At 46.4% G+C, this 16077-nt stretch overlaps 1 protein-coding gene and 1 pseudogene across 1 annotated transcript; both read left to right on the forward strand.

Annotated features, from left to right (window-relative positions):
• Window positions 1–9052: 9052 nt before the first annotated feature.
• Window positions 9053–15509, forward strand: LOC123040302 (acyl transferase 15-like). Its single transcript, XM_044463186.1, has 2 exons — window positions 9053–10262; window positions 15327–15509. The coding sequence occupies exons 1-2, from the start codon at window positions 9201–9203 to the stop codon at window positions 15507–15509; spliced, it is 1245 nt and encodes a 414-aa protein (XP_044319121.1). The 5' UTR covers window positions 9053–9200.
• Window positions 11129–11267, forward strand: LOC123047843 (uncharacterized; annotated as a pseudogene).
• Window positions 15510–16077: the final 568 nt, after the last annotated feature.

Genomic DNA, 16077 nt, shown 5'->3' on the forward strand with positions numbered 1-16077 from the left:
TCCCGATGCCCACTTACAAAACAAATGCGATTTGCATTCGGGTGTGTGGGCATGCAGTTGCAGTCGGGTGTGTAGGCATGCAGTTGCGATTGAGGGCGGCACTTGCAGTTGCAAGCCTATTATCAGACATGCAACTCCCCCTTGTCTCTGACAAGAAACAAGGCCAGTTGCAACCGGGAAGGAGACTTGCTGTTGGAGTCGAGCACGACACTTGTAGTTGCAAGTCTTGTATGGGACATGCAACTCCCAACCCTCTCCCATCGCCCACTTACTAAACAAATATCAGTTGCATTCAGGTGTGTGGGCATGCAATTGTAGCCGGGTGTGTAGGTATGGAGTCGTGGTCTACGGCGACACTTGTAGTTGCAATCCTGTTGTCCGACGTGCAACTTCCCTGCCCCCTCCCCCTCTTCAACAAAAATATAAGGCCAGTTGCAGCCGGGAAGCAGACATGTATTTGGAGTCAACGGTGACGGCGACACTTGCAGTTGCAAGTCTAGTATCGAACATGCAACTCCCACACCTCGCCCGATGTCCACTTACAAAACAAATGTTAGTTGCATTCGAGGTGTGGGCATGCAGTTGCAGTAAGGGTGTGTGGGCATGCAGTTGTAGTCGAAGGCGACACTTGCAGTTGCAGTCGAGGGCGGCACTTATAGTTGCAAGGCCGCTGTTGGACATGCAACAACCCCCCTCCCCTCTCCGACAAAAAACACAAGGCTAGTTGCAGTCGGGTGTATAGGCATGCAGTTGCGGGCGAGGGCAACACATGCGATTGCAAGCCTACTGTCGGACGTGCAACTGCTCCCCCCTCCTCTCTGACAAAAACACAATGCCAGTTGCAGTCGATCGGGAGACATGCAATTGTAGTCTAGGGCGACACTTACAGTTGCAAGCCCTAGTGTCGGACATGCAACTCCCTCCCCCTTCCTCCCGCCTACTTACAAAACAAATGTTAATTGATTATAGTTTGACTTATCTAATTTCAGTTCAGATTCACCTTATCCCCCCCGACCCCACCCCCTTTTCTAGTTCAAATTCGTATTACATACTTGGATTCTTACTTGTACATATCCAAAAAAAATCTAAAAGGAACAAATAAAGATCACATGAACAAAAAAGAGTTAAAAATGAAAAAAAGGATACATACCATGCTCCCAATTCAACATGTGTCCTCGTGGGGTGGTGCACAAATGGTGAACCTATGAACCCATCACGTAAACAACTGCCCTTGGGGAAGGCTGGTCCAAGTAGAAGAAAACCAGCTGATCCTTCTCCAACTTGTTGTCTGCAACAAACTTCCTCCAACCACTCCCATACATTGCACTCTATCTGCGCCCCTTGTGATTATAGTGTACGTCCGTTTGTTTGCCTTGAACTTCAGCCTATCTCCTTTCATCTCCTGTCAGGTTGTTGAAACGAACCCTTTCGTTGCATGGCACAACCTGTTCTGTTGAACAAAAAAGCAAAAACCCAAAAAATGAAGTAAATAATCATTGTAAAAAATTAGAAAGCATCCTAATGGTTATGAAAAAAATCATGGCCGAAAAACTGAAGTAAAAATCCCTATTATGACAGTAAGTGTGTTTCTCCTCTTTAGCCACACATGCAGAGCTTAACAAGCCGGACAAAAAAAAGATTGTAAAAAGGTACATCAATAATCAAAAGATCATGAACGTGCCTGTGCATTGAGCACTGATATAAAAAAGAGAGTCAAGCTGCTACAACCTAAAATTTAGTCTAAACTAGCATATATTACTAGGCATGACTGAACAAAACAACAAAAAATAAAAAAAGTCTACATGAAACGAGCTACAAATCAGAAAAATGACAACGACAGGAACAAGCAACAAAAATCTACAGGAAACAACCTGCATGGGTTTGAAAATGAACATCAAACCGTGAATTCTATTAAATCTGCACACTCTACATTCTACATTCTACCTGGGTCAAAAATGGCTAGAAAGAAAGAGATACACTGAACTCTTAAAGATGAACCAACCATATCAGTGCAAAAACATACAGTTACAAAGAGAAGACTGCTGTTAGTAAGTAAAACACTAATAAAATCACAATTTTTTTTGCTGTTGCTAGTTAAATCATGGCCATGGTTTCTAGAATAAAGCCAAGCTGCAAACTTTAATAAATGATCCCTAAGTTTTTAGACTTTTAAACTCCCTATTATGGCAGTGTCTTTCTACTCTCTAACCACACAGGAATAGCTTGACACGCTGGATAAAAAAAATTCAATGATTCAATGTAAACAACTACCTAACTAGGGGCTCCCCTCTGCTTCAAAACTCATGGAGAAAAAAAAGGTCAACCTTCAACAATATAGTCTGTGATGATGAGTATAAACTAAAAAATAGTATCAGAAAATGAAAAAATTCAAATAAAAAAGAAACAGAGGCTTTTGAGTTACCCTTGCGTTTTTTAACTCCTTCCAGAGATACATGCTGATGCCGCTTCCCCGGCTCTCGCGGTTGCAAGGGCTCAGACAAACTCTCAAACCATCTCCTGTGCACATAAAAAAGGCGTCAAACATAAATTTGTGCTAGTGAGAGGCATACATATTCAGCAAAAAATCTGACAGAACAAATAAACATGCCCTACAACATGAATTGGATATAAATCATTATCTCCTACAGTCATAAGTCAATCTCAAGTCTGCATCATGCATTAGACAGAATCAAAACAAGTGGAGAACTAGCATGCACAATGTGTAACTAGCAGGTACAGAAATATGCGTAATTGTGGGCTGAATACCGTAACACAGACCCGTGCATTCAGTTTGGGACCCCTGAAACTAAATTCTAGGATATCAAATATTCATTCTCTCTCTCAGTTTTCCACTTATGACACACACAGAGTAAGAACAAAACAAATCTGGGTTCTGAATCACTATTGGTGCAGCAGGTCCTTGTGCTGCAAAAAGCCTACATACATTCAGGCCAAATGAACCATGGCTACTACAAACATATTTAAAAGAAAAACAAAACCAACCAAAACATGCTCTAGACAACATGTAGGAGATCAAGTTGTCAAAAAAGAAGGAAAAAAGAATGGCTAACAGAGGTTATATACTAACAAAAGAAAGTCAAACTTATAGGAAGCCTAAAACACATACTCCTATCTCTACAGAGGGAGCAAAGGGGAGCACTCCGCGCTACTGCGACTCGACACCTAACCCTCCTTTGTTACTTATTAGGCTCATTTTATCCGACACACCGTAACTAGTACTAATCTGTTTCCTCGGCGCAGCGGCGTCAAAACAGTGTCAGGGGGAAGAGCGCAAAAACAATCTGAACAAGGATGGAAGTTACAGAAATGGAAATTCATTTTCAGAACGTGACTGAATCTAGCTAGAAGCAAAGGAACCATTTCATTTCTTAATCACTCTCAAAACCAGGCTCGGTTCTTCACTAAATGATCTATGTGTTTCTTCTAGGACAAGGAATAACTCACTCACCCTCAGCCGGGGACATTGCTAATCGACAAGGGAAACGTGATTGAATGCTCTCTTGAAGCAACTTCAGACACAAGGGGAACGCAAAAAGAAAACTGAATTGAAGAGAGGTGCCTCAGAAACAGAGCTTTATTTATCGTGGTAAGTGATTCTAGCTACAAGCAATGAACTGGTTCCATCCTCAATCACCACGTCGACGTGCCGATCGAGGCAGTCAGCGAGAGACACTATTATGCATGAACGCACAAATGAAAATCTTTAAAAAAAATATAAACACTGGGGGCAATTCTCTGCTTGAAACTACTAATCAAAAACTTGATACAAACAAATAAACATGCCACTGCTAGAGAGATAAGTTCAGTAAATCATTTATCTTTGATTCCGGAGAAATAGATATGAAACATGCTACTGATTCATAGGGTTTCAGCAAAGAAAAAACTGGAAAAAAAACATGCCACTCCTAAATGATAGGTTCAGTAATCATCCTCTTGTTTTCCCCAGAAAAATGATATCAATATCCTACTGATTCGCAAAAGGTTTCAGCAAAGATCTGAAGATAAAAATCACACACAAAAAAGGGGACACCCCTACATGCCACAGCTTGAAGAAAAATGACACGAAAAGAATTGGCTAAAATCCTGGAGCCGATTATATGGTTGAAGCTATTAATCTACACTTGATACAAACAAAAACGACCCAAATCTCCTCAGATCTACGGTGTAGCAACAACAAACAAACAAACAAAAACAGATGGAAAAAGAAGGTAGGGGAAACTTACTCCACCAGCAGCGGCCATCCTCTCTCGTTGGGCGCGCAGCACGTCAATCTGTTCGTTGAAGAAGCCTTGGAGCTCGGCGTCTCTTCTTCCCCTGCGGAGTTCTTCCGATTTGAGACTGGGGAATGGAGAGAGACAAAGTGAACTGAGCGCTATATGTCCCTTCCTCTCTTAAATGCGGACAAAAAAAGAAAAAAAGAGGACAAAAGGCCCGCCCGAACACTTGCCCAGCCCACACAAGCAAAACGCTCACGCGGGACCGCGGTTCGACAAAAAAACAGGAAACGGGCCGGTCCGCGCCTTAGACGGGCCTAAACAAGGGACAAAGCGCCCCAGCGCGAATCTACAAACAACCAAAGATCGAACGAAGTCTCAGTCGACTGATTTTTAGCAGTTCCGAAAAAAAATCAGTAAATGCGGTTGTACCAGCTGGATATAACGATTGATGGAATTAGTCTAGAAAAAAAGAAGAGACAGGTGAACATGCCATCTTGTGGCAAAATCTTCAACTGAAGATCGCGGCTGGATTAATTATGCCACGCACACGTCCCACGCCCCGATTTGTTTAGCAACCTGCACTAAAATCTTATGTGAATATCCGAGTCAACTGCATAAAAATGATGAACTGGAATTGATTATGCCATGCACATCCCACGCTGTTTTTGTTTACAAAAATATTTCAACTCTCAACCGCAAAGCAGCATGAGCTGGATCACGACTGTGCATGCTGCTCTCGCACAACGATGCACGCTACTCAAGCTCAAGCTCTGCGTGTCTATATAATTAAGAGAAAATTGCTTCTATACCATCGACAACCTCTGCAATGGCTTATTTGCCATCCAACAAAGCTTCAGTGCTTATATACCAAACACAAACAAAATCTATTGCCTATATACCACTAGCAGTTAGTCTAGTGTTAACTCAATCCGTTAAGTGCCCAAAATGACCATCTTGCCCTCAATGGCAAATAAGCAAACAACTGTAGAACATGTCCAGAAAAAAAATTCACAACATTCCTCCTCTATTTTCAGCATTCCAGCAAAATTATAGTGGTTATGTAACAAATCCAGGATATAAAAAATTCCAGCAACAGAGTAATATACTCAAGAAAATTCACATCATTTAGAAGACATTCATGAAACACCATATTAATTCTCACACAATCAGTACCAAGTTTGCATCGTCCAGAACCAAAATACCACAACCAAAATATGTTGTTCACACAAGCAAGTCTCTAAATAAAATAGCATACACATGAAGAGCTGCGATACAGAAATAATACGCAGATTTTAGAGCATTTCACAGTTTCAACTTTTTTTTGCTTCGACTGGCCATTGCTTGGTTGTTAGGTGCAACTCTCTTCTTGCTTCGAGTTCCCATTGCAGGGCTGTCAGGCGCAGCAGATATCACCTTTGATCTACATCAAAAAAGTTGATTACATACTATGGTACACTCACAGAATATAAGTAAATTTGGTGCAGTTTTCATACCTTCTAGATGTAGTCTTCGATGATGTCGACTTGGCTACATCGCCTTGAACTGCATCACTTGGACATGAAAGTAGAGCTAGTGCAGTTTCATTTTCACTTGGACACAGAAGTAGAGGTAGTGTACCATTAGTTGCTTGATCTATTGTTGTACAAATAGCTTTTGTAATGGGTTTTTTCTTTCTTTTGTCCCTGCATGAGTTTCACATATTATAGCTTAATTAAGACAAGAGTAAGGTGGAACAGAAATCTCATATTGAAATAGAAAGTACCTTTTCTGCTTTGCTACTTCTGCATAGGCTTCTAGTGCTTCAGGAGCAGCATCTTTGCAGCTTTGCCATCTATGTCCATAAGCTTTGCAAATTGGACATTGGTGTTGGCCTTTCTTTCCCTTTCCCTTGCTATTTTCAGCACCACTTTTGTGCCTCTGTACCTTTGGCCTCCCAGGGGCCCGCCTAAGGATTGGGGGGTTCAAGAAGAATTCTTTGTTCACACTTGGCCATTGAGACATGTCGGTTAGGCCAGGAAGAATAGGAGCATAAGCTGCAGCAAACTTGGCAACGCTGTAACAATCATCAACGAAGTCTTCTATTGTGACCCCCCTAATTCCAGTAATAAAGCTAATTGCATGTTTGCAAGGCTTCCCGGAGACTTGAAATGCCCTGCATGTGCATGTCCTGTTTGCTAGATCAGTGACGTGGCGCTTGCCACCTAGCACAACACTCTCACTCACTTCTGCAATCATGTCATCTATTCTCTCATATTCAATGTCCAGCCCCCTGCTTATGTCATTCAACTCCTTCATGACACTTGGAAGTATATGCCGACCTTGAAATTTTCTAGCTACCCTTCTCCTCTTCTCAAACTTAACCGTAATCTTTCTCCTTATCTTGTCCATGAGCTGAAACAACATTAAACCTTTGTGGTTGTGGATCCAGTTGTTGAAACACTCGGCCAAATTATTTGTCACATAATCCACTTTTGAGGAGGTTGAATATTTGCTCCTTGACCATAGCCTGGTGTGGTACTTGTTTAAGTATGCTATTGCAGCAGCCTTTTTCTCCTCTATGGCTGCCATGTGATAGTCAAACCCTCGAGGAGTCCATGAATAAGCAGCTGACCACAAATGATCATCAAAAACTTTACCATGGAATTTTTTCTTGAAGTTCACAACCAAGTGTCGCATGCATTCTCTATGTTCAGCATACCCAAATACCTGTTCGATTGCAGTGTCAATCCCTTTTCCTGCATCTGAACATATAGCTAGACTGGGGGGGAGAGCCAATAGCTTCATGAAGCTTCTCCATAAACCACGCCCAACTTTCAGTAGTTTCCGAGTCGATAACTCCATAGACTACAGGGTACAACCAATTGTGCCCGTCAATAGCACAAGCAGTAGCTAATTGGCCTCTATACTTGCCCGTCAAATGAGTGCTATCTATCGCCAAGTAAGGTCTGCAGCCAGCCAAGAACCCATCGCACAAAGGCTTCAGCCCAACAAACATCCGTATGAAATATTTTTTCTGATCATACTCCATGTGGTCAATCGCAACTATACTTCCAGGAGACCTCTTCTCAACCTCAGCTTTCCAAGCATATAGCTTGTCAAAAGAATCATCCCAATTACCAAACAACTTAGCCATTGCTAGCCCTTTGCCACGGAATACTTTTGTATATTGGACCTTGATCTTGTACTTGTCATGTAGCCTCCTGCATAATTCCATCGGCCGAACACTAGGATCTTCTTTTACCCAGTCCATGACTTTCTCAAATACCCATGCCTTTGAAGCATTTTTCTGCTTCTTTTTCTTCTTTGTGCTAGAACATGTGTGCTCCTGCACATGAACTTTGACCTGCATTAAATAAACAATGGGAAAAACTAGTGTCAGTCAACTGCATTTCATAACAAAACATCATTGAACAAAATTATGCAACTAAAATACCTCCATAGTTTCTCGGTCATCCAACCTCCCAACATGAATTCTCCATTTACAGCCCGTCTTGTTCTCCCGGCGACAATAAGCCCTGAATCGAGTAGGTTCACTTTTTTCAACCTTAAATTCGAACTCTTTCTTCACAGCGTATGTAGCAATTGCCAACCTAAGCTCTTCAATGTTGGGGTACTTTGCGCCAACATGCATTGGCGGGTTTTCTTTGTCATAGGCAATTTCTGGAATAGCATCCGGTCTAGCATCTTCCGCAACCCATTCCTCATCATTATCACTTCTCTCAGAATATTTGATGATCAAATGGCCACTTCTATTCTTCTCAAAACAGTCAAACATTTTCATGCATTCTTCATCATTTGACACAGAGATATTTTTGCCACTAATGGAATCAACATACTCAAGAATTATATTATCCTCTGAGCATAAAGCAAAAGAAGAAGTTCCAGCAATACAAGCCAGCAAATCCTTCATACTTGTCCTAGTACCCTCAATAATCTGCCAACTAAATGTTGAATCCCCATTGATTTTTGATTCACTGCCACAAACCTTGACCTCTATTGTGTAAGTACAAGACTGGATCATCCTGTGGGTGATGCAAACCATGTCAATTGTGTATTCTCCTACCAAAAACTGCATAAAAAGAGAGGGAGCCCGAGAAATTACCTAGCACAAATAGCAGAGAGAGAGGTTGATCCGCATTCGTCTGCCATGCCTTCCTCCTCGTCGGGCATGGAAATCTGGGGTGGAGGGGCTGCTGCGAGTGCGCCCACAGAAGAGTTGATCTTGGGAAGAGCATCGGCCGTCGGCGCCACTGCCCTACTCTCCACCTCGCCGGAATCCCCAATCCTAGGGTTCTGGGCGACATGGCCGCTGGGAGAGGTTGCCGCTGCTAGCCCGTTTGCGGAGGCCATCGAAGACACGGTAGACGAGAGGGATAGAGGCGCGGCGGCGGCGGGACCGTGCGGCAGGGGCTGGGGAAGCGCCGGCGGCGGTTCCGCCATTAGGCGTCGCCTGGATAGGATCGAAAATGCGGTGGGCGAGAAGCCTTGAGGCGCAGCGGCGTCGAGATTCTGCGGCAACAGCGGGGGTTGGGGGAGCGGCGACAGGGGCGATGGTGGCGCCGGCGGCGGTTCCGCCATTGCCGCTCGGTGGATGTTGCCGCTGCACGTGCGTGTGTGGGGATGGGGAGGGTCAGGTGTGCGTGCGTTGAGTCGTGGTGTTGGAGAGTCGGGTGAGGGGGCAAGTTGTCTTTTTTTTTAATCTGCAACGAGGGTAAAATTGGATTTTTCAAGAAAACTGATAAGAAAACAGAGACTTGGTAACGGGAGACTAACGGTGATGGCAAATAAGCAATAGATTTTGTTTGTGTTTGGTATATAAGCACTGAAGCTTTGTTGGATGGCAAATAAGCCATTGCAGAGGTTGTCGATGGTATAGAAGCAATTTTCTCTATAATTAATCAGGCCAGCCGGGTGTTAGGAGCACCAAATCAAATTGATCCGAGAGATCGTCGTCATTGCACGATGAGTGACGCTGTAGTGACAAAGTTGCCGGCGGTGGTCGTTGGCCCGTCGGAGCCGGGGGCGCCAACCGGCATCATCAGTCTCTCCTCCTTCGACAAGGTTCAGATTCCTATCCCGATGGCGCTCCTCCTCGTCTTCCACCAACCGATCGACGACCCCGCCGAGACCATCAAGAAGGCCCTGTCGCGGGCGCTAGTGTCCTACCACCCTATGGCCGGCCGGCTCGTTGCCGGAGCCGACGACGACGCGTACCTCAGCATCGCGTGCACCGGCGAAGGCGTGCCTTTCGTGGCCGCGACCGCTAGCTGTGCCATGAAGGAAGCCATGACGTCGCCGCCGTTCCTCAGGGAGCTCACCGTTCGTTACCCTGACGAGCTTTGTCGCCTGAGCGACGCCTTGGTGCTGATGCAGGTGACGGAGTTCACTTGCGGCGGGTTCGTCGTCGGGGTGACGTGGAACCACGTCATGGCCGACGGCGCCGGGATCGCGCAGTTCCTGCAGGCCATCGGCGAGCTGGCCCGTGGGATGGGGGCGCCGTCCGCCGTCCCCGTCAGGTCGGGCGCCACGATCCCGCCCATCCCAACGCCCGTGGTCGCCACGCTAAGGTCCCAGATGCAGGTCCTAACGGAGGAGCTGGCGAGCCTGGACGTCACGATCCCCTCAAGCCTGATCAGCCGCGTCAAGGCCGAGTGCGGCGGCGACTGCATGACGTTCGAGGTCGTGGCTGCGGCGCTCTGGCGGAGCCGCACCCGCGCGATCTTCTCCGGCGACGACCCCGACGACCCCGCGATGCTCTTCTTCCCGAAAAACATGCGCGAGAAGGTCGGCGCCGATCGCGGCTACTATGGCAACTGCTTCGGCAGCCAGCTGGTGGTGGCGACGAGCGGCGCGGTGGCGGGCGCCGAGATCAAGGACCTGGTGAAGCTCATAAAGGGCCACGCGGATATACTGGATCTGCTGATGGATGCCGGCGCCGCCTCGGGGAACGACCTGGGCAGGCTCATGTCATCCCCGAGGTACCACGCGATCGCCGTCTCGAGCTGGCAGAAGCTTGGGCTGGAGGTGTTAGAATACAAAGTGTATAGGGATAGGATAGTTGTTTAAACTTGTATCTCTATCTATCTTTTCTTCTCTCCCGTATCCCATGTAACCTCTCGAGCAGATCACGATCACGATCGATCTCTCTCAACTTGTACTTCAAGACTTCGGTCATATAAATACAATGCGGCCCGAGACAAAGGGTTCTACGCTTCGTCATATGGTCATCAGAGCCCTTCCTCTCGTACGTCTAGCCCTCGAGAAGGAATCCATCTAGTTGATCGCAGAAGAGAGGAACCAAGATCGAGAGAGAGGCAATCATGACAGGAACCACGTCGTCCACCGCTGCTGCCACCGCGTCCGCATCCACCATGAGCGCTTTGTCCACCCTATCTGCACCTTCCACCTTCGCCTCATCTTCCACCTCCAGCAGCAGCTTGCCCTCCCTCGGTCCGCCTCCGTCAGAGAAGCTTACGAGGACAAACTTCCTCCTCTGGAAGGCTGTCGTGCTACCTCAGATCAAAGGAGCACAGATGGAGCACTTCCTCGACGCCACAAGCCCGGCGCCCCCTGCCACCATCACCATCGACAACAATGGGAAGGAAGAGCAGGTCTTCAACGTCGCCAGATCGATCTGGTTTGCGCGGCAGCAGCAGCTACAAGGGTATCTCATGGGGTCCTTGTCTCGAGAGGTCCTTGCCCAAGTAGCAATGCTCCAGACGCCGGCCGAGGTGTGGAACTCTATCCATGCCATGTTTGCCGCGCAAACGCAAGCCCAGAAGATCAATACGAGGATGGCGCTCACCAATCTGCAGAAAGGTAATCTAACCATGGCAGAATATCTTGGGAAAATTAAAACCCTTACAGATGAAGTTGCTTGCGCTGGTGCACCGCTCGGAGACGCCGAGATCATCTCCCACGTCATCGCCGGCCTTGACATCGACTACAATCCAGTGATCTCGGCCTTGGCGGCGCGGATCGAACCTGTTACGGTTCAGGAGCTGTATAGCCAGCTCCTGAGTTTTGACGCCCGCCTCAGCATGCTTCAAGGAGGCAATCTGCGCCAGTCTTCTGTCAACGTCGCCTCTCGTGGACGCGGTCGTGGGCGTGGACAGCAGTGGCGCGGTCGCAGCAACAGCAGCGGCGGTGGGCGCAGTGGTAACCAGGGCCACGGTCGCCCTGGTGACCGCGGCAACAATGGTGGTGACCGCGGCGGCAACAACTACAACGGCGGCTACAACGGCGGCGGCGGCTACAACAACAACAACCGTCGTCCTAGATGTCAGCTGTGCAAGAAACCGGGCCATGAAGTCATTGACTGCTGGCGCCGGTATGATGAGGACTTCGTGCCCGACACAAAGCATGTCGCTGCAGCCATGCGGGAGCACGGCGGAGCTGATGGTGACACGGTCTGGTATGCTGACTCTGGAGCTACGGATCATGTCACGAATGAGCTAGAGAAGCTTGCCCTCCGAGAGAGGTATCACGGCAGTGATCAGATTCACACCGCAAGCGGTGGAGGTATGGACATCACCCACATTGGTCAATCTTCTATTAATTCCCCTAGCCTTAAACGTGATCTTGTCCTTAAAGATGTCCTTCATGTACCTCAAGCCGATAAAAATCTAGCTTCCATGTCTCGTTTAACTTCCGACAATAATGTTTTCTTTGAAACTCATCCTACCTATTTTTTCATAAAGGATCGGGCAACGAAGGAGCTCATCCATCACGGTAGATGCATTGGAGGATTATATCCCATCACATCAAGAGTCTTTGATCGAAAGCGTCATCGTCGAGTTTTTTCTGCCATCAAGCCTTCCTTAGCCAAATGGCACCAAAGATTAGGTCATCCTTCTTCAAATATAGTCAAGCAAGTAGTCAATAAAGGCAATCTTTCGTTATCACGTAGTCCCGAAAGTGAGTCAGTTTGTGAAGCTTGCCAATGTGCAAAAAGTCACCAACTTCCTTATCCTCTGTCAAATAGTGTGTCTCATGCTCCTTTAGAGCTTATTTTCAGTGATGTATGGGGTCATGCAAGAGATTCTTTTGGTCGCAAGAAATACTATGTCAGTTTTATTGATGATTATAGCAAATTTACATGGATATATTTGCTTAAGTTCAAATCTGAAGTCTTTTCTGTTTTCCAAGAATTCCAAAAACTTGTTGAAAGACAGTTTGATAGAAAGATCCTTGCAGTCCAAAGTGACTGGGGAGGAGAATATGAGAAACGCAATTCTTTCTTCCGTAGCGTTGGCATCATTCATCATGTCTCTTGTCCTCATGCACATCAACAAAACGGTTCAGCCGAACGCAAACATCGCCACATTGTGGAAGTTGGTTTGTCTCTTCTAGCTCATGCATCAATGCCGCTTAAATATTGGGATGAGGCCTTTATCACGGCTACTTACCTTATAAATCGTTTGCCTAGTCGAGTCATTGGCAACACCACTCCTTTGGAACGCTTGTTTCATCAAAAACCAGACTATAGCTCTCTAAAATTTTTTGGGTGTGCTTGCTACCCAAACTTGCGTCCTTACAATCACCATAAACTTGAGTTTCGGTCCACCCAATGCGTGTTTCTTGGCTATAGTAATCTTCATAAAGGATACAAATGTCTAGAAATCTCATCCGGTCGTATCTATATATCTCGTGATGTTATTTTTGATGAAACATTATTTCCATTTGCTAAACTTCATCCTAACGCGGGAGCTCTTTTGCGTGCTGAAATCTCCCTTCTTTCTGATTCTTTATCTTCTCCTGATCACGGGGGTGAATTAATTAGAACTGATCATGTGGAAAATTCCATGGAAAATTTTGAATCTCATGTTGATTGTGAAGCCACAGGTCATGATTTTATGTGTGTAGATGCAGCCAAAACAGGACCAGGCGCCAGATCCCAGGCAGATTCGCCTGGCACTGCGGTCACGCGATCCGAGGATGATTCGCGCCGCAGTCTGACGGGAGCGGGATCCCAGGCGGATCGCCTCGCGTCTCCCGTAACGCCCGGTCGGGTGGCCGACCGCCCACCAGGCGCGGAGCCAATCAGCGCCTCTGCCCCGGTGGCCGACAGCCCGACAGGCGCGGAGCCCACCAGCCCGCGCCGCAGCGTCTCGCCCTGCGCCACGCGTTCCGATGCCGCTGGCGATGGGGGGAGCGTGTCTGCCGTTGGAGGATCTTCTGTGCCAGACGGATCAGACGGATCCGTGGCTATTTCTGCAGCAATTTCAGTTCCTCTCCGTCATACACGATCTCGGTCAGGTATTGTCAAGGAGAAGCAATATACAGATGGTACAATCAGGTATGATAAACTCAAGCGAGCTTTTCTCACAACCGTTGGTGAGCCAACAAATTTGCATGATGCTCTTGCACACAAGGATTGGAAGAAGGCTATGGATGTTGAATATGATGCATTAATTCAAAACAAAACTTGGCGATTAGTTCCCCCAAAGAGGGATGCTAATGTGATTGACTGCAAATGGGTATATAAGATTAAGAAAAGAGCTGATGGAAGTATAGACAGGTACAAAGCCAGACTGGTTGCAAAAGGTTTTAAGCAAAGGTTTGGTATAGATTATGAAGATACTTTTAGTCCTGTTATTAAGTCAGCTACTATTCGACTTGTGTTGTCTATTGCTATTTCCAGAGGCTGGAGCCTACGACAGCTAGACGTTCAGAACACGTTTCTTCATGGTGTTCTTGAGGAAGAAGTGTTCATGAGGTAGCCACCAGGATATGAAAACAAAAACACACCAAACTATGTCTGTAAGTTGGACAAGGCATTGTATGGGTTAAAACAGGCCCCAAGAGCCTGGTATTCGAGGTTAAGTACACAGTTGCAAAAGCTTGGGTTTACACCATCAAAGGCAGATACCTCATTATTCTTTTATCATAAGAACAATATTACTATATTTGTTCTTGTTTACGTTGATGATATAATCGTTGCCAGTTCCAGCTCAGATGCTACAACTTGTCTGCTTAAGGATTTGAAGTTGGAGTTTGCCCTCAAAGATTTGGGAGATCTACATTACTTTCTTGGAATTGAGGTCAAGAAGGTAAATGATTGGCATACTTCTTACACAAGAGAAATATACCATGGACATTCTCAGAAGGGTAGGTATGGAAAAATGTAAGCCGGTCAGTACACCTATCTCTACTTCAGAAAAGCTTACTGTTGAAAGTGGAGAAGCACTTGGGCCAGATGATGCAACAAATTACAGAAGTGTTGTAGGTGCATTACAATACTTGACTCTTACACGTCCTGATATTTCATATTCTGTTAACAAAGTATGTCAATATTTGCATGCTCCTACTACTGTTCATTGGACAGCAGTCAAAAGGATTTTGAGGTATCTCAAGTTCACAGAGGGACTTGGTCTCCAGATTGTCAAGTCTTCTTCTATGCTTGTGTCAGCTTACTCTGATGCAGATTGGGCAGGGTGTGCTGATGATAGAAGGTCAACAGGTGGCTTTGCTGTGTTTCTGGGAACAAACCTTGTGTCATGGAGTGCAAGAAAACAGGCAACAGTCTCACGTTCAAGCACTGAGGCTGAGTATAAAGCTTTAGCTAATGCAACAGCTGAAGTAATGTGGATTCAGACATTGTTACATGAACTTGGAATTAAAGTTCCACAGGCTGCAAGATTATGGTGTGATAACATTGGTGCAACCTATCTTTCAGCTAATCCTGTTTTTCATGCACGGACAAAGCATATTGAAGTTGATTTTCACTTTGTCAGAGAAAGAGTGGCACGAAAATTGCTTGATATAAGGTTTATTCCAACAGGTGATCAACTTGCTGATGGATTCACAAAACCTTTGACAATGCGGAGGTTAGATGATTTCAAGTACAATCTTAACCTTGGCAAGTAGGGTTTAGATTGAGGGGGAGTGTTAGAATACAAAGTGTATAGAGATAGGATAGTTGTTTAAACTTGTATCTCTATCTATCTTTTCTTCTCTCCCGTATCCCATGTAACCTCTCGAGCAGATCACGATCACGATCGATCTCTCTCAACTTGTACTTCAAAACTTCGGTCATATAAATACAATGCGGCCCGAAACAAAGGGTTCTACGCTTCGTCATAGGAGGCGGCGGACTTCGGACGCGGGAAGCCGGCGAGGGTGATGTGGCAGCCGGAGAAAGCGGTGGGGTTTTTCTGCGTGGTGTGCCCGCCGTGCATGGGGAAGGACGGCGTCAACGTCATGTCCCGCTGCGTCACGCCGGAGCACGCCGAGGCATTCCTACGGGAGCTGGCCGCCCTCGACATGTAGACACGCTCTATCATTTCATTTCACTTGTACTCCATTTTCTTCCTTCGCATCCGATGGTCAAACGATCAAACTCCGTCGCTGCAGCTTCCTTCCTCTGCGCAACAACAACTTAATAATTTGCCGACGCAATGTGGCTAGGGTTCAAACAAACAGAGTCATAACGTGATGTGATGTGATGTGTTAATTTTATATCTTGTTACACGTGTTAGTTCTTATCAAGGTGTAACTTTGGGAAACTTGCAGTTCGTTCAGTTTTTTTTTTTTTGCTCCTCCTCCTCCTCCAAGAAAGAAAGTTAGAGTTCGTGCCTCTCGCCGGCGCCAGCGCAGGTCCGCCTCGTCTCCGTTGGCCCTAGGGCCATGGAGGCGCGGTGGATCCTGGCAAGGGCCGGCGGGAGGGCTCCGTTTTTAGTTGTTTTTTTCAATCTTGTTAGGGTTTGTGTCCTACTCAGGAAGGCGAGACGGCGGCGGCTCCTTGAAGATGGAATAAAGGTCTCCCCGCCTAGCCTCCGTTCCGGCGGTGCGTCTAGCATCGTTGGTGGGCGTGTGGAGGTGTGTCTCCGGCAGATCT

Source organism: Triticum aestivum, chromosome 2B, assembly GCF_018294505.1.
Source record: "Triticum aestivum cultivar Chinese Spring chromosome 2B, IWGSC CS RefSeq v2.1, whole genome shotgun sequence".
Classification (NCBI taxonomy): Eukaryota; Viridiplantae; Streptophyta; class Magnoliopsida; order Poales; family Poaceae; genus Triticum; species Triticum aestivum.

What these genes read in the sequence shown, in the direction of transcription:
- LOC123040302 (XM_044463186.1), top strand. Translation starts at nt 9,201, where the DNA reads ATGAGTGACGCTGTAGTGACAAAGTTGCCGGCGGTGGTCGTTGGCCCG. An exon ending in GGCAGAAGCTTGGGCTGGAG is followed by an intron (nt 10,263 to 15,326) that starts GTGTTAGAATAC and finishes TCGTCATAGGAG; the next exon opens with GCGGCGGACTTCGGACGCGG.